This window comes from Hermetia illucens, chromosome 3, assembly GCF_905115235.1.
Source record: "Hermetia illucens chromosome 3, iHerIll2.2.curated.20191125, whole genome shotgun sequence".
NCBI classification, from domain to species: domain Eukaryota; kingdom Metazoa; phylum Arthropoda; class Insecta; order Diptera; family Stratiomyidae; genus Hermetia; species Hermetia illucens.
In genome coordinates, this window is record NC_051851.1 from 64,240,053 (window position 1) to 64,259,404 (window position 19,352).

At 36.2% G+C, this 19,352-nt stretch overlaps 1 protein-coding gene across 4 annotated transcripts in view; it reads left to right on the forward strand.

Moving 5' to 3' along the window:
* Window positions 1-19,352, forward strand: part of LOC119652553 — a 503,388-nt gene that overhangs the window by 244,988 nt on the left and 239,048 nt on the right. For 2 of the 4 annotated variants that reach the window (XM_038056757.1, XM_038056759.1), the window contains exon 3: window positions 18,652-18,714. In XM_038056757.1, the coding sequence (XP_037912685.1) occupies window positions 18,652-18,714 (63 nt within the window). Of the gene's footprint in view, window positions 1-152; window positions 1,089-18,651; window positions 18,715-19,352 lie in introns of those variants that run through there. The other 2 variants (XM_038056758.1, XM_038056760.1) reach the window with 2 other exon arrangements.

Here is a 19,352-nt window from a genome sequence, read left to right on the forward strand (position 1 = left end):
CGGTTATCAACTAGTTTTTATTACGCTTCACCCAATAATTTAATTAGAAACATTGGTTGACATATACGTCCCTAGGTTATACTTAGCTCTTTCCACGACAATCCAATGATTATTTATATAAATACGTAAATTTGCAATGCATATTTTCTTCAACAAGAAAGAATACTGAAAATCACTATAAGTGATCAAGTAAACGAATAATTTTTTCACGGACTTGACATCAAAATCATAACCAAAGCGACGAGGCGTGTGTATCAATCGTGCGAAAATTTAAATAATCCAACACCAATTTCCCCAGCAGTTTTACGTATATATATGTAAACATGAGATATTTGCTTTAATTATGTCTGCAACAAACGCGAGTGTATAGCTCACTGCAACGTCTCATTTTAGAATCGCACAGATTCTATTTTAGTAGGTGCTAATCAAGCAGAATATCACAATTCTTATTCTACGACCATGTGATACCTTTACCTGCATCGATTAGACCTTTGAAATGGTGATAATTTTTTCCGGTAGTCCCTCCCTGAAATCGAATCACTTTACCTAATTATAGCCAGCCTATCACGACCGAAAAAGTATTCTCATCTAACATTTTTCAAGGAATAATAATAATCTTTCGATCACACCTAGTTTTATTTGAAAAGCAAAGAAGTTATCAAATAGCTGCTCGCATTTTTCACTAGGATCCATCTATTAAAGTGACATTCAAATAATAATTACCTTGTTCAACCCAAATTTAACCAGAGTTGCTCAAGCACTTTCATTTCAATCTCTCCATCATGAATGTTACCAATACCGCCTGAATTAACAAGTAATTAATCATAATTATTTCTCAAATCCAACATACAATTTACTCTGTAATCACTTAGCAGAGCGAATAAACGTGTGTACAATAAAATACCAGAAAAACGACTGAACTGCTTAATTTGATGATAGTAAGCGTGTTCCAGTCATAATTACTAAACAAAAATTTTAAATTAATTTAATTGTCCCTGCCACCATGAGATTGCGTGCTATATTGGGGATGTTGGTCAAGAAGTTGCAGCATAACGCCAACACAAATTCGACAATCATAAACATAACAGGTAAGATTGCTTTTAAAAAGTTGATGATATTTTTGCATATAGATGAAAGAACGTTATACTCAGTCTCATAGTAATTACACCAATGCACAATAATTATCTATTTATTAATGGTCAAGAAAAGAAACTAGAACACTTGTCCTTCTATGTACTCGTACAACCTATAAAAATCAAATGGACGTTTTGGCGTCACTGGACTATAAAAAAAACACTTGTCCTACTAAACGGTACCGAATATCTCAATCAGCTCCAAACACATCCATTAAAAGCAAGATTTGTCGTAAGGTGTTTGCGCTTATCTTGAAGGTGATATAGCCAGACCTCAAGCAATTTTCGATATTAATGACAGCATGTGAGATAAATCACTGATTATTTTATTGTGGTTAACATTGACCTTGCGCTAAATAGATTGCACCATAAAGATTTGCCTTCTGGGCTGTGAAGGAGTGAGATACGGGTTTAGATATTTACAGGAATGTATCTACAGTTCTAGAAATCGAATTGTCAATAATACATTAAATGGCTTGAAAAATAAGAATAAAAAACCATACTTTTTTCATGGTTTCAAGGTTGATAACATACGTGTTCTTGTCTACTCATCTTTCTGTCACACACAATTTACTCTGATATGGATTATTATTTTGTAACGTTATAGGTAATATGATGTTTATGACACGTTATGGATAATGAAAATAACATTCTTTGTATCATGCACTCCTCAATGCAATAGTTTAAATTTTATTTTATTACATATTATGTATACAATTTCCCATCCCAAATGCAAATATTGTAAAAACTTGGTTACACGTTTATTGCATATATTATTCAAAGTATTTTCCATACCTAGTTACTATTTAGTTTTATCTTGTCGACCTAACTCCTAACCTCTTCATAAGGAGTGCACGTCATCCAAGCGAAAAAACAAAAAAGCTTTGAGTGGCAGCAACTTCTCCACAGGTTGGCAGATTTTAGCTAATTCTGTAATATGGGGTCGAGTGCCCCCACGCCTCTAAACCATGTACTTTCTCCCTCAACTGTGATATTCGCGCTCTCCTTTTGCTGCCTTGGCATCTCACAGATTACCTAAAGTGAGACAATATTTAAGGCAGAGTGATGGTAGAAGTCCACAAGTCAAAGACTGGCTACGTCACAACCAATGATATGAAGAATAAATTTATATACTGTCTTCCCAGCGCTAGTTAAGGTTAGACAAGAGGCGAAATTGTAGCGGCACATCGGAGGTACGAACCTGGGTACCATTATGAATTCGCTTCTGCTGCTGTATTCAATGACCATAGAAACAGCTAACGGCATGACATGAAACTGCGGTGGCAAATGACGAGAATGACATTTGTCATCACTCTAGTAGAACGGATACTAGAAACTTTTAAATGAATCCAAAACAAATCAGTATGAGATATATCTGCTGCATATATATAAGTATGTGTACTGTCAAAAGCAGTATCGAGTATAAACAGGCGCCATGCTCCCGTCACTTAGCACTCTGCAAGATTAACTCCGAATATATACAAACCAGTTCATTATGAACGATATCACTTCCCTATATTTTACTCTTTAAATTATAGGCCAATTTTCAATAAATTCATATTTCCTGCGCTTTTTCAAAAGTTTTATTTCGAAAATTTGCCTCTTCGCACAGCTGCCTCAGTAACTCCAAGCGGCCTATTGTTATGTTAGGTACATAAATCTTAATCAGTGCATGCTAAATCGGCTCGATAAAACACAAGACAGCTGTCTCGGAGAAAATACTGTGAGTTTCTCAGGCGGTACGACACCATCCGCTTGATTAATTTTATCAATTATTGATTTCGTTTTGAAACAATGATGTTTCATTGACGTTTGAGCAGACCTAATACTACTGCATCCTGAAATGCATGGGTTATTTTATTCTTCTAGCGAGAGTATGTTTTGTAGCATTTACAGAAATGCCCTATTCGGAGAAGCTAACCCGGTTCGAAATTATAGCTGATGTTTCGTACCATTTCTATATATGTATAATATATACGCAACACAATCAATGCTATCGATTCATTCAATTTTCGGGTTTGGAATACCCCCAACAATTATTGTATTGATGATCTTCGTATGATATTCTTAGCTATATATATATGTAGGCTTGCTTGGCACCGGCGTCACATGTTCCAGAGAATCAAAAACCCCAACCACAAAGACGTCTTAAGCTTAAGTAATAGATAAGACTATAATTAAGACTACAGATAAGACAACACTAATCCATTTTCTAGAGAATTACCAGCTGAATGCTTGCACCAGTTCATTGTCATAATTATTTCAACAAATTCTTAGCTTTATCTTAATAGGAATGTCTATTGTGTTGGTGATTGCTTTGTTTGTTACTATATATACAGCCAAGTAATTGATTAATCGTACAAGAATGGGTAAATAATTGGATTATAGTTACAATAAATAGTATTAATGTTTGAAGAGATTGTTACCTGAGACTGAATTATTATTGTGCAATCCTTTTATTCAATTATTATATGGTTGCTTTTCGATTGCTGCGACTCATAAAAATTATTGACGAAACAGTGGAAATCAAAGTATGATGATGGCGCTATTGTTTTTAGATACATATGTAGACAAAAACAGAGAAATATGGAAAAAAACATATTCACACTTATTTTGTATGCATATATGTATAAATGCAATTATGTTTTCAATTTCGAATAAACAGTATCATTTTGAATGGGGTCCCTATCCATATTTAAAGGCAATTTTCTTTACACCAAGCAATCTGAAGCTGAATACGAATGTATATTAAATATGAATATATATGTATGTCAAATAAAATTTTCTATTAAACTTGGATGATCTACCACATGCTGCTTGAGAAAAAGTATATAATTCACGCGAACAAGAAATTTCATGGATTATACAAATAAATCCAGTACAAGATTCGATTTATAAATATTCATTTTGTTTTAAAAATAAATGGGCTTTAAACAACCATAAGGTCACTTTCAAATTATGATTGTAGCTAAATATACGGAACACTATAAATGAGGTTTACACCTTTTCTTTTTTCTCAAATTTCTGTAAGTGCTCGAAACGGATATTATAGTATTATCAATAATTATCACAAAGATTTATGAAGACTGGAAACTTTCCTGAAATTATCTTTTTATTTCCCTAACTCTGCTCTTTATGGCCAAGAGAAGTTACTAACTTGATGTTGCATGCAGGAAAATACAATTTATTATTCGTACCTGGTGATGCATTTAGTTTACTCCGCAAAATTTTAATCTTTATTCAATCGTAAATATAAATGTTTTTGCTTTTAACCAGCTGACTCATTAGGAATTGATTGAGGGTTTCTTTGGTGCTTTCTTTTTCTGATATTGGTTATAGAAACGAGTTTTCGTGGACGCCATGAAAGTGCCGGTAGAATAACCATTTTGTATTCGATGTAACAAGCTTACTATTATATAATTTAAATAATTACGTGGCTACGTCCCACCTATCGAACTTTGAAGTAAAATCTATAAGATAGTAAATCGATGTTGTTTGCATTTGATGGATGACTCAAATGAAGCGGATATAGGAAAACTTTGGGAAATTGCAAAATTCTATTCGCGAAAAAATATAAAATAATTAAATCATTATTTTTGACAATAAAACCGTGGTTAATGGTATCTACTGCAACATCGCTGACTGATTGATTACAAAAGTGTAAAGTGGACAGGGCTTTCCAGCGCTTAAAATCCACGCTCCTATCATTATCTTATGCTAGATGTATGCCAGGAATAAAATTTTATTGACGAGCAAGCAAAATTTGACCATTTGAACTAATGCTAGATATCGTATAATAATAATAATAATCGTTGGCGCAACAATCCATGTTGGATCAGCGCCTTGAAGTGTATTAGAGCACTTCATTCAAGACCGTAACGGTACACTAGGAGGCAATGTGGTCAGCATTGCGCTCGCCCGAGATTATTACCCTGATTTGACTCAGGTACTCATTCACAGCTGAGTCGACTGGTGTCCGATGTCAAATCACGATACAAATTCCACTGCCACCAGTGAGATTTGAACCGCGACCTTCCGTACGACAGCCTTGCGCTCTAACCACTCAGCTATCCGGACATAGATATCGTATAGAAGGCGATTTTCGGAAATTGGTTCTCATATTACAGATTAATTACAATTGATGAAGATGAATCGTTTATTATATATTAGAATAAGTCGGAATATAAGCCTCATTAACGTTCACGCTCACACAGATGAGACTGCAGAGTCGGAGAAGGATACCTTCTGCGAGGCAGTTGAGCGTATGATATCAGAATCATACTTGAAAATTTCAACAGTTGAGTAGGAACGGAGTCCGTATTCAGGCGATACGTTCGCTCCCATAGCTTACATAGGAATACTAATGATAACGGACTGCGGATTATTCAATTAGCAGTGTCACACGAAATGGTTGTTGGAAGTAGTGGTAAATCAAAATACGTGGGCCTCTCCAGATGGGACCACTTTCAACCAAATTGACCATGTGCTGATCGAACGCCGCCACCTCTCTGCCTTGATGAATGTCAGAACATATAGGGGCCAAACAGACCCGAATCCCTATCTCTTCGGCATGGTGCTCCGAACTCGAATAACAATACCACCTACAATCCCCTCTGACAATCAGGTGAGAGTGAATACTGAAGTCATTAACAACACAGCCCTCCGTAACACCTAATAGGGGGAAATGAGTGCCGCAATAACTGGAGTCAGTATTATCATTTATACGGTCACAAACATATTTGGCCCCAGCTGCAAGGAAAGTCGACACGACTGGTTTGACGATGAATGTAAGCTAGCAACGGAACGGAAGAATGCAGGATTCCGAGCCGAATAATATTTTTAAGAGGTTAGATATTGTCTTCTATTGGTATTCAAGCCTAAAATTCATAGACCAGTAGCTTAATCCAAACTACAATTTTTATTTTACAGTGTATATATATATATTTCGGGAGCAACTTACCCCCTTCATCAGTACAAAGAGGGGGTAAGTTGCTCTCGAAATATATATATACATACAGTAAAATAAAAATTGTAGTTTGGAGTAAGCTACTGGTCTATCAATTCCGACTAATATTGCATTCTCAACGAACGCGGACCCGCGTAGAGACTTATCATGAACTTCGTTGAGCGGAGAAGCGACTTCACAGATGGAAAAAAGATGCCTGGCGCGGAAGTTTTATCAACAAGTCAGCAGGATGAAGCCTTATACACATCGATGCTCATCCTGTCGAAACAAAGCGGGCAATCCGATTTCCGACAGAACGAGCATATTGGAGCGATGAGTTGAGTATATTGATGAACTGCTCAACAACCAAAATATGGGTGAGTTGGTGGTCCCGCCAACTGAAGACGACGGACAAATACTGCCACCACCAAGCACGGAAGAAACAGTCCGTGGAATCTACCAGCTTAAAAACCATAAGTCGCCAGGAGCCGAAGGAATTACAACCGAATTGGTTAAATACGTGGCTCAACAATGCTAATGCTTAATGTGTGGGGCAGCGAATCAATGCCTGATGACTGGGAAAGAGGCATTATCTGTCTCATACATAAAAAGTGAGATATCACGCAGTGCAGCAATTATCGAAGTATCACGTTGCTGAGTACCATCTATAAGATATTTTCCTCTATCTGGCTAGGCTGGATAGCCCCATATGCTCAGAGCATCATTGGCCCATGCAAAAGAGGCTTCTCTCCAGGCAAATCAGCAACAGATCAGATTTTCTCTCTGCGTCTAGCGATGGAAAAGCTGTTGGAATATGGCCATCACTTGCACCATCTATTCATCGACTTTAAAGCCGTCTATGACTGCATAGCCAGGGTAAAACTTTACACGGCCAAGAGAGAATTCAATATCCCGACTAAATTAATAAGACTGACTAGGCTGACCCTGATCAATATGCTTGGTGGACATTTCGGAACCATGAACACCCATGCATAATCTGAGTGACATAAATTTACGTGGAGTTTAAAGGAGTGCTCCCCATACATGCAAAGGGGGGATGTAAACATTGTTTCCATCGAATACAGTCATGTGGAGTATCAAATGAAAGGTAGTACTCACCCTATGTTAGGAACTTTGCGTGCGTGGCAGTTGCACTTGCATTATAACTTTAAATTCAACTGGGTCTTGAACTACTTGCATGATTCATTTTCTCTGTAAACTACTCTATCGATTACAGCTAATTCCAAATTCTTCACACTATGAGTTCAACATGATTAGCAGACATGAAGAAGTTCACCAACAAATACACACTAGTCGGGAAACCGGAAGCTGAACGCTTCAGTTATGAAAGGTTTTGTGTATTGCTTACATAAGCACATTTGAGTGGGCATTTGTCCCATTGGTATCTAACTCGTATCGTTTAAGCATTTAATTTGTCAGATCATTCACTTTAGTATAATACTGACTCTCAAAGTCTTACAATCCAAGAAATTTACACAAAAATAACAACTTTGATCGATTATAACTTTGTTAGTAGAGATTTTCATCAAAGTTGGCAGTAACATGCTATATAGTATAGCCTATATTATCATATATAAATTAATGATTCTAGGATAAACTCAAGGGGGTTTCCCGTCAATTTCTAAAAAAATATACTTTTAATAAATTTGTTTTACACAAAACCTTAAAAAATCTATCTATCTATACTATAAAATAAAATTCATAAAACTAAATTTGCAACAGTCGTCATAGATACTATATTAGCGTTTACAGCCATCGTTGTAGTTCGTTTCTAAACTAATAAAAAATTTAGCAATTACATAAAAACATAAACTGTTCAATTATTGTAGGTAATCAAACATAGTTTTATATCGATTGTAAGATAAGTTGCGCACACTAATATCTGATAAGATAATTTTATTGTCTCTCGTGGTTGCGTTAGAATTTGCATTCCGGCTGTCACGTTATTAGTGAAACTTTACCAGAAAGATATGATCAAATAAATGCGTGTACATTTCTCCAAATGTTTTTTTTTAGTCATGTTTATGAAGGTGGTGGTAATCCATTCAATGTTGACACCGTTATTATCAGTTCGCGATACTTTTCCATTAAGTGAGAACTGATATAGATTGATGAGTATGTGGTTGCTACATATCCTATTAAGACATCAAGCAATTGTAATTGATGTTGATGATTCAAATATTTCTTGAGATATACAAATATACAATGTTTCAACATAACACCTTGAAAATAGATCTTTCTTTATTCCCTGATCGCTTTCACATGTCATGGAAATGCAGACCAGTGATCCAATGAAGTATGACTAAATACTGTTGCTTGAAAACAGGATTGCAAAATGAAATTCCAAAGTCAAAAGTAATTATGGATTTTTTTGGGGGCGAGGAGTATTTCTTAGGTTGAAAATAATAAAAGTGATAGCGTAGCTTCTGAAACAAGTTTCTAAATCCAAGTAATTTCAATCATCCTTGATAGAAAATCTGACAGTGCAGTATAAATAGTTTGAAGTTCCGTGCGAAGATACTTTTTTCGTATCTTCAAGGCACCATAATTACACGAAAAGCTGCACACAAAACACAAACAATGTTTGTATACTAAAACAAATCGCAAAAATGCATCACCCACAAATCTGTTCTCTCGGTATAAAGTAGGAAAGAAAGTGCAAATCATTATTTTTAACCTGTCTGCAAGCGTTCTTGGATGGAACTTAATGATATATTGCAAGAGGTCATTACCATTTCTAATAGTTCTGGCTGCTAATCTTCGATCGGCAAAAACTGTTTCCAAACGATTTGGCCCTCCCCAGAGTTTTTGCGTGGGTCGAGGAAACCACTTTTTAATCAATTCATCTTCCAATCGGATAATGATGTTTTGCATAGCTTATTATACGAAATATACTGCATCTAAGAGGTGTCATCAAAGATATTATTTCTGAAAGAGAGAAACGAGAGGTTCGGCTGAAAACATGAATTTTTTGCGCATGCAATTTAAACTTTTTTTTTCAGAATCATATAAGATTTCTCGAGACGAAAATGGCTAATATTTGATTGGGTATTTCATTAATTCACAACAGGATTAAAATTTGTTATTTGCCTCTATTGTCCAGAAAAGCTATCAAAGAAAATTGTATTTGCGTAAATAAGTTCTTTCATCCTAGGGAAAAAGTGGTCCAGCGGGGTTTCAATGAAAATAGAATAAATGTTTCGTCGATTTTATGTTGTATGAAATGGAAGCTTAACTTGCGAAATTTGGAAATAAGGGGAAAGCACATGAAATCTCCCGTGACCCCGGCAGTTATTATTGCGTTCGACATATTTTTATTTGCTCTTCTCCACGAGATTATGGGGTCCAGTTAGTACGTTGAGGGCCTCAATCAACTCCCTTCTTTTATCCTGAAATCTCGGACAATGGAACATTACTTGCCCCGGGTCCTCGGGTCTGCCATCAAATTCGGGACAATCGGGGGACTCGTCTAACCAGAAGCGGTGTAATTAATTCCTTTAGCCATAGCGTCCCGTTATGAACTTTTTAGATGGTAATTCCATCCATTTCTCAATACAAAATATATTGGTGCAGCGGTCTTTCCCGGAATTATGCTTATTTTGGTGCCATCTTCTGTACGGCTTTCTTCCTAGTGACTTTTTTAAGCTTGCAATCACCCCAGGTGGGTTCGCCTTTCTTTTCTGGTAGAGATTGTGCACCTCTTTTGCTTGAAGATTCAAGGGATAGTACCTGTGATGGCACACACTGAATCACTGGATACTGTCCCATATGCGCTGCACATCTTCAGAACAATTGATCCCCCCAGATAAGTGCCCCGTCCAGCAGAATGTATTCAACATCTAAAGCAGCCGTTAATATATTTGGACCTTTTGATATTAAGAATCATCCTTGCTAGAGGTAAACTATCCTTTTCTGCCTTTTCTCACACATAGTTAAAGTGTTCCTCAAAGCTCAACCTGGCACCTCCCGGTATCTAATAATCAATTTTGAAGCGAGTCCGTGATTACCAACCCGAATTTTAACATATTGATTTTCTTACGATTAGAAATAAAGACTACCTACGTCTTGTTGTGCTTCATGTTCAGTTTAACCATTTGTAATCATGCTTTCATGACATTGATTGTTTCACTTCCATAAAGTTCCACGTCTTCTGAGTTGTTTGCAATCCAGCGTCACCAGTATGTAGCATTTATCAATTACCGACGACTACCGAGCCAAAGCAACTTATTGAGGCTTCGGTAGCAAAAGCGCTATCCCCAATTTGTCTAGAGGTCTCTCACAGTTCCTTCTTCGTAACAAAAGAGACCACGTTCTTCGTGTTGCGCTAAAAGAATTGTAATTCCTTTGAACAAGAGTGACGGCCACGTCACTTGGGGTGGTTATCGCTGCGAGGTTGTATTTGTCTTCCCCGTATGGTTGTCTCAAAGCTAGTATGAATATTTCGGTATTCTTTTTGCAGCTACCAAAATTTTGATTTCCTTCTTTTTCTTGGGCAATGTCTTTTCGTTACAATTGACGATTATCTCATCAACGAGATTTTCTGGTTCTACCATTAGTTTGGTTTCTTACTGTGGAAATGTCATCACGGTATTGATCGTGAGTAAACCGCTGATATGGCTGACTCACCTTTCCTAGCGGTTTTTCTATTGGATTCTGTTCCTTCTAAAGTCAGTATTTTCACTTCATCCAACTATGTATAAGGCTTTTACAGTTTCCCAATATAGTCATATACCATTCCCCTTCTTAATCCTATCCTTATCGAGTACCTCATTGCAAACTTGATGCCAATGTCGGACCTGGCTACGATGGTCTTCCAACCCTCTTTTTGCTCAAAACTGGTAAGTCCATCTCCCTTTCCCTATCTCTTATTTTCAACAAAAGCCTCGAAGAGAATCATTTTCCCGGCTGGTGGAAAGAGGCTCTCATCATCCCCACACACAAAAGTGCTGATCATCCGCTTGCCGAGAATTCCCGTCTCATTTCCCCCTTCTCCTCCTGTTCCAAAATCCTGGAAAAATATGTCAGTGACTGGTTGCCCGCCCACTTTGGCCAACACATAGTAGAAGAGCAACATGGTTTCGTTAAACGTAAGTCCACTGCCTCCAACGTGCTTGACTTTACCAACTTTGTCGCCAAATGTCTAAATTCACGACAAGAAGTGCATACCATTTACACTGACCTCGCTAAAGCTTTCGACACTGTAAATCACAAGATAATTCTATCCAAACTCTCATCTCTAAACGTTCCCATAAGACTTGTTTTATGGCTTGCCTCTTACCTTTCCAACCGATCCTGCGGGGCCTCTTTGACGGCTGTACTTCCCGCTCCTTCTCCCCCTCCTCTGGTGTCCCACAGGGATCTATTCTGGGTCCTTTGATATTTTTATTTTTTATTAATGACCTTCTGTTTGCTCTATGCAGACGAACTTAAGCTATTTTCCGCTATATCGTCGCCTATGGACTGTGTTTTCCTTCAATCCAACCTGGTACTCTGGTTCGTTGGTACTCGACTAATGGTTTAGCGCTAAACGTCAGAAAGTGTCACTCTATTTGCTACTCCCTAAAATCCTCACCCACTTCTTTCTCCTACTCTCTTAACGAGCATACCTTATCCTGCTTAAGTTCCACTCAAGATCTCGGAGTCACTTTCGACAATAAGCACCGCTTTGACACCCATTGCTTCGATGTCATCAATCGAAAAGCAAAATTGTCAGGCTTTATACTTCGCTCCTCCTCTGATTTTGACTCCATCGAACCCTCCTTAGCTCTCTTCAATTCTATCGTGAGGCATACCCTCCAGTATTGCTCCGTGATCTGGTCACCCTCTCGTAACTGCGATTGTCTTGCCTTTGAAAATTTGCAGCGTAAATTTACCCGTTCCCTCTTCTTTAAGAAAATCTTCCCTCGTATGGACTACCCCTACCGCCTCCGCTTTCTGAACCTTCCCTTCCTACAACAGCGTAGATCCTGTCTGGATCTATGCACATTTTTTAAACTTTCCTCGGGTCTGATGGACTGCTCCGCCGCTGACGACATCATCTGCCGTCCTGCGTCTTATAATACAGACATTTTCAACGTGCTCTTCGCAGAGCTCGAAGTTTACTTTCGTTCCCCGATTCCTAGGCTTTGCCGAAATTGCAACGCAGAACAGCTTGGTCCTTTTAACTTCTCTACTTTCAGTAGTTTTAAGCGCAGGATAAGATTTTTGCTTTCTCCTCCTCCTGAGGACAATAATTAATTGTAATTTACTTTGTTTATTGTCCGTTAAATTAAATAAATAAATAAATAAATAAAAAGCAAATGGCCTTTGGGTATTTATTCATCGTCATAAAGGGCCCGTCAACCGGCTTCCGGTCTAGGTCTGTCTTAATAAAGAACTCCAGGCATGGCGGTTTTGCGCCGAGGTCCACCAATTCGATGTCTCTAATTATTTATTAATTGGCCTTAATTATGAAATACGAGGATTGCGCATATTGTCATTACCATTGAATAAAGTACTCCAGCGGCAATCCCTTTTCGTACATGAGATACTGGTTCAAGCTGGTCTTGACCAAAAATGTATGACTGAAATTCCAGGTGTAATATTGAAATTATCCGCTTTACTGAAATCGGAAAATAACACAAATGAAAGTTAATCTAAAACAATAAATATTGACTCACATTAAGCCATCCATATTAGACTGAAGATTATATTCTAATGTACTTCCCTCCGCTACTTTATTGCTCCTAGGTAGCAAGGGTTAACATTTTATTGTTTTATTAGTGCACTGATAATTTTTGAGGCTTTATCAACATTTATGATTTGTTGTATGAAATGTTGTTTTGCGGACATATTTCCAGAAACGTGCCGATTCAGCATGATTTGATTTTTGATGGTTAAGCGTTTCACGGAAATTGATTGATAAGCTAAAAATGAGATGCAGATAGCATACTCACTGATTGAATATCAAAAGGAAAAGATAGGCTTAATTTCCGAACTTTATAGACGGGCGACAACATGAAATTGCATTTTGGACGTCAGAGTTTATCTACATATTATCGCAGCAACTCGTTTCATACATACAATCAGTTGGTGATGAGATATGAGGGAGAGGGGAAGAGGCGTAAGTAAAAAAGTTTCCTTTAGGTTTTATGTACAGGAATATCTCCACTTAGGACATCAACTGCTGTAATAATCAGGGCCTTGCAGCGTGTCAGAGCACTCCTTCCATGTTTTAGCGATACACTACAGGACTATGTAGGAGGCAATGTGCATTTGACTTAGGTACTCATTCATAGCTAAGTGGACTAGTATCTGACATATAGTCACGATACAAGTCCTTCTACCCTTAGTGGGATTGGAACCACGGCCCGGGGGCAGGGCAGGACATTATTTGCTTCCAATAAAAAAGGCCCTAAGTATAACAGGTGCACATAGTTTCCTGGAAAATCGAAAATATAGTATATAATAAATATAAGAATTGTATTCTTAGTCGAAACAGGATTGTTTCAAGGAAGGAGTGTTTCTCAATTTTTAAGGCGCTGCAAGTTAAAGTGATCTAAATCGAAGTGTCCTAAATGGGGGTATGTCTGTCTAAATATTCCGATCAATGTTAAACATATTAAATCAGAGGTTTCTTTTAATTTGATGGTTAGCCTTTTTAGCTAATGTTAAGCTCGCTTGATTAATATGGTTATTCTACCGGATATTTGTATGTAGCTGCACTCAGCTACTTTTATTTATTTGTCCTATCTTAAAACAGATAGTAGAAACAATTAAACATTAAAACAATTTTACTACCAGTTATTTAATCACAATGTGCTGAGTCGCGTCTTTCATCCAAGATGTATAATAAAAAAGTCGCCGTTCAAGAATTCTTCTTGGGGTGTTTCTGGGGATATTATCCTTTACTACTGCATTTTTTATATTACTTATATTTGACTAAGGGGAGGATGGTTAGGTTGAGGAGAAAGAAGGGTGAGATATATGTAGTTTGGAAATAGAAAAGGAAAAAAATCATACACTGAATTTCCTTACATCAACTCGGCAATCACCGAAATGCAGTTCACATCTTTCAACAAAGGTAATAGTTTGCATCAGCTTTTCAAGTGGTCACTATAGGCAAGAGAGGATGAATATTTCAAGCGCCGAATTTATATGACATTTGATTGTTGCAGTACTGTTAGCGTGGAAAACTGACATTAAGGGGTAATACCACCTTGCCTGCAAGAAATCAAGGGTAAATTTCTACGATTCATAATTTTTTTTCTGCATTGATTCAAATTAATATTTGAATAACTTTCGAAAGCGAAAGTCTGCAGTCCATAATTTTTTATCAAGAACAAAAACCAAAAAGTAAACATAAAAATCTTGTGAAGTACTTTGGATTTTTTGAAAATATTGGTTCTTGACAAAATGGCGTAAATTTGAAATAAAAGTTTGGTTTTTTACCGAAAAATTATTCTAACAGTGATAAAATAATTAGATTATAGTGAATCTAATAAAGTCCTACTTACTTCACCAAAAAATGTTACTGTAAAGTTACAGTTCCAATTTGGATTTGTTCGGTTGAAAATTGGAGGCGTTTAAAGTTTCGAGCCTTAAAATTTTAAGGAAATCAATATTTTACCTCTAATCCAAGATGCCTGGGCAATATAATCGGTCTTTAAAGGGACATTCTTATGCCCCTCATTCTCCTTGATGGAAAACATTTTCTACGGGCTTCTCGTGCTTTTTCTGTGAGGAAACGCTTAGATTGCGTGGTGACAGCTTCTGACGAACTTGCATGGTACTATTATAGGCACCAATGAGATAAATTACTTTGAAGGTTCGCAGCAATATCAAGAACAATTTGGCTACTGGAAGGAGATTTAAGACCCATTGACCATACCATCGCATAAAACTTTTGCCCTTGTTTTGAGTAAATCCGCTCAGACATTGCGGTAATAACTCATCTTTGTTTAATCAATTCACATTGAGGTTTTACTCCCATAGATATTATACTTGACATAACTGGAACATGCTCGAAATTACTTTCGTCTCCTTTGATTGCCTTTCATGGCAAGCAAACAATGAACTCTCTCCCTCGGAGTATAAATGATGTTGGGGCTTCACGTTATTAGAAATTTTGTGACAAAAGGAGCTGAAATAGGTTTGTCTTCATATTTTCACTTGAGTAATACCATTCATTTTTATAATATATTACAATATAAAAGGCTGATGAAATCAATTGCGTGAAACATGAATTACCCACAACAAAAATTAATTTTGCCTTTTCTTACGGACTGTTTGGCGTCAGGATGAATATTCGAGTACTAGAGACATCTAGTGACCTATTTTAAAAGGTTAATAACAAGTTCAATCCATAATGCATTACAAGCGTCCAAATAAACTCTTATGTTAAATGGCGAAATTTGCGCCCAAATTACCTACAAATCGGCACCACAACTTTTTCAGGCTTTTAAACTTTTTTTTCAGAATAATATTTTCGAATATAATTTTTGAATAGTTAACGAAACATTTTAGTACAAAAAAACACAAGGTGATATTACCACTTAATCAATAGCTTTATCTTTATTTGACTCTAATTTAACTTTTTTTCCTCATTCACAACAGTCTGCTACCCTTGGTTTGCTACTAGAAAACTAATCTCAACTGGTGAGAAAATAAATAAGAACGGTATTCTCCAATCGGAATCGGGCAAAAAATGTTTATGTTATGAACACACAAATAATGCTTGAAGCTTTCGTAAATAAATTGCACCCTCGACCTGCATCTTCTTCAGACCTCAAATTACTATGAATCTCGATCAAACCACTCCTGTCACGACTTGGCATTTTGATGGAACCCTATGGAGAGTTTAGTTTTCAACAACTTATACATTTTTTGACTCCTTCAATCAGAGTCGTTTTAAATAATTCAAAAATTATGACGTTCATATGTGCCAAGTGCAAACGTTATTGTTATACAGCTTGGAAGCTCGTATGCAGTAATCCACTCAATTCAGTGCGAGAACCATGACCTCTCTACCATGACCTCTACTGAAACTTTCTGTTCATTAATTTACCGGGGCAATTTAAACTCTTCGACAGATTAATACAAGATCGTGTTCAGCTTCGAGAGCATTCCTGACGAGAACAGAAGGGAAATAGAAAAATCTGTCAAAAGTCCGTGCAAAGAATCAGGCCTTGTCCCGTGAACTAATAAAAAATATTCAATAACACCACGTCATTAACTGAAAATCATATTGGCATTATTATTCCATTATGTCTAGTCGTACATAATTATAGTAGATTACTTCATTGGTCAGCAATTAAGGGGGTTTTCTTATCTAATGCCCGATATTTCAACATTCATTTAAAATGTTTGTCTGGCAAAAATATATATATAATCGCTTCACTCTTCTTATATGTTATTAGTGGCGGCATAAATTATAATATAAGATTTCCAATTAATGGATTTGACAAACTTTCGTGTTTTTCTCGTTTGTCAAAGTCGACTCTTCTGAAAAAGGTGGGTGATCAATGGGAAACATATTTTTATTTGTGGTAATCTGAAACCAAAAATTCAAATCTAAAAAATCGTGTCTTTTTTTCAAATTCAGAATAAATATATTGTATTTGAATGTAGAACTATTCTATTAGTACATAGTCTTTAATACGTTTATCATGTCAAACTAATCCCTTTATGATGATATTGATATTTAGTGTTTTGAGTTGCAAATGTAAAATTATACACGGAAGAAACATCTTTAAACTACTGTAACTTTGTAACTAATAGTACGATTTTGACTAATTTCGAGGATATCGTGCTTCGTACTGTATATACTCTATATTACTATGACCGAACCGAACAAGGCTCGATCGCCCAGAAGGTGATTGCTTTACGTCCTTGGTCCACGATTCCTTATTTCAAGCTTCGCACCAAAGTTTCCAAAAGGCGAAAACGGTCCGGCATCAGTGGATACGAATTCCTCAATCGTTAAAGAACAATTTTAGCTCTGACCAAGCTTTGTTCGCATGCTGTATTGAACGGTTCACACTCACGTCGTGTTTTGTGAAATTCATATGCATGTAAAAGGACGTTTGATATCTGCGAACTGGTTCGGTAGCGTTGCTGCCAGGGCAGAGACTAGACAGAGTCTGATCAGTTCCTTCGTACGAAATCCTAAGCCATCTTCACCGCTTAATTTTTAAGTAAAGCAAAATTAAAACGTTTTTGGTTTCAGATAAAAATTGGAGTCGTTACACGTCTTGCAATCGAAAACTACCTGAGTTTGTGATTTTTGGCTTAAATTATTCGAAAGAGAGAGTTCTCAAAAGATGTTTTAAATATGACTAACATAGTGTCCAGATTTGATTGCATTGTTATTAATTCTTCCCAGTAAAAAATATCTCCCAAAAAGTACGTGAAAATAAGTCTTCTAATGTTGTGTCCTCTTTTAAGAATTGGCTCTGAATTCTAAATTGTGAAAAGTGAATTCGCACCGGAAATTGTACAACAACAACTGAACTCCCCTTTTTCATTATCTAGTCGTCCATATGGTCAATCTATAATTAATTTTAGAAGTTGGATGCTCACGTAAAGTGCCGAAAATTTCACAATAACAATTGCAATCCCTGTTATTTTGGTTCTTCGGTGTTATGAACTAAAGATTACAATTAAATTGTTTAGCAAGTGGGGAATTAAGGCGTTCTAGGATACGTGTATGGGGAGAAAATTTTATGAAATAATAAGCATGCTTCTTATATCTAAAATGAGATCACATTCAGGTACATCATTTTTCGACCCTTTTCTTGCTACAATATCGTAGCAAGTCAACTTTGTAGGAATCAATTATATAATTGATTACCCTAAATTCCATGAAAAATTAAGTAGCGTGACTATTATTAGAAAGCCATAATGGAAACCACATCCAAAATATATGAAAAAATCTATAATTTAATCATACAAATAATAATAATAATACGAGTGAATCATCCTTTGTTAAGTTGGGTTGTAGTTACCGATTGATTTATTCATGGTGCTTTACGTTTTATATTACTTTGATAATCTTTAACTGTTCTTAATAGACGTGTATGCAATTTATTACTGCAGGGAAATTTAGCGCCAACAATCTTTCATACTTCATGGCGTACCAATTTCATTGAAGCCACTTAACAGATTAGGCTAATCAGACTGCAAAGATCTTTAGTAAGTATGAATGAAAATTCCCAATGACAGGAAGTTATTATGTCACTTTTCGAATTTCTGAATACTACATCTGCGCGTTCGCTAGCAAGTATACATTTTTTGTCCTCTGACTTCATTGATCTAATCTTTGACTGCTTGACTTGCGCCTTGTCTTTAGAGTTACGAAAAAAAATTAACTTGCACTCCACATTTCCACTGTAATGTGCTTTTGAAGATATATTATATTTTAGATATTATATGTGCACTACTTTAATATTATATCCTTTGCTTATGAATTTCATGCTGAATAATATTATTTATTTAACATTGTATATGTCTACATATTATGTAATTCCAGCATTGATTAGCCTCTAATTTTTTTTCAATTTCTACTTGTTGCAGGGCTGGGAGATGGGGGTGACATAGATAACAACGACGATATCCAAGGACTTTTGAACGACACAGGTAAATGCCACATATTCTAAACTTAGTTTCTATTGTATTTCTCTTATTTGAAACAACGCTTTGTGGCAAATAGTTGCTAATGGATGCGATGAAGCTTAATGCTAATTTGATAGAACTAGCGAAAAGTCTGAACTATTCAACGTTCTAATCTTTGAATATTTAAACACCTCCATGCGACTTTTCACGCATTTTCATGCAGTTTACGTTCTGCTATTAGCTATTTCTTTTCACTATTTTACACGAGCTGGAATACTATTCTTTATGATTTTATGGATACTATTTGTTATTTTGAATCCCGAGTTCACAGTAAATATTTACTTTGGTATATAATGTTGCAATATCATATGACATTAAGAGTTTGCTTGGAACAAAGCTTCTTTTTAATTCGCATCTCTCAACCAGACGAGCCTCTGTGTGATAAAAATATTAATTATGGTAAACTATGATATATGACACATATAGACATATACGTAATATGTGGCAATACAGTGAAATGTTAAAGATTCTGCTAATCGAAACTGCATATCTAGTGAATGGATAAATTTTCATGCAAGACTAGCAGATATCCGTATTTAGTATTCAACGCACCAGTAATCTATGCATGATTAATTAAGCAAAATCAACATGGAAATACCAAA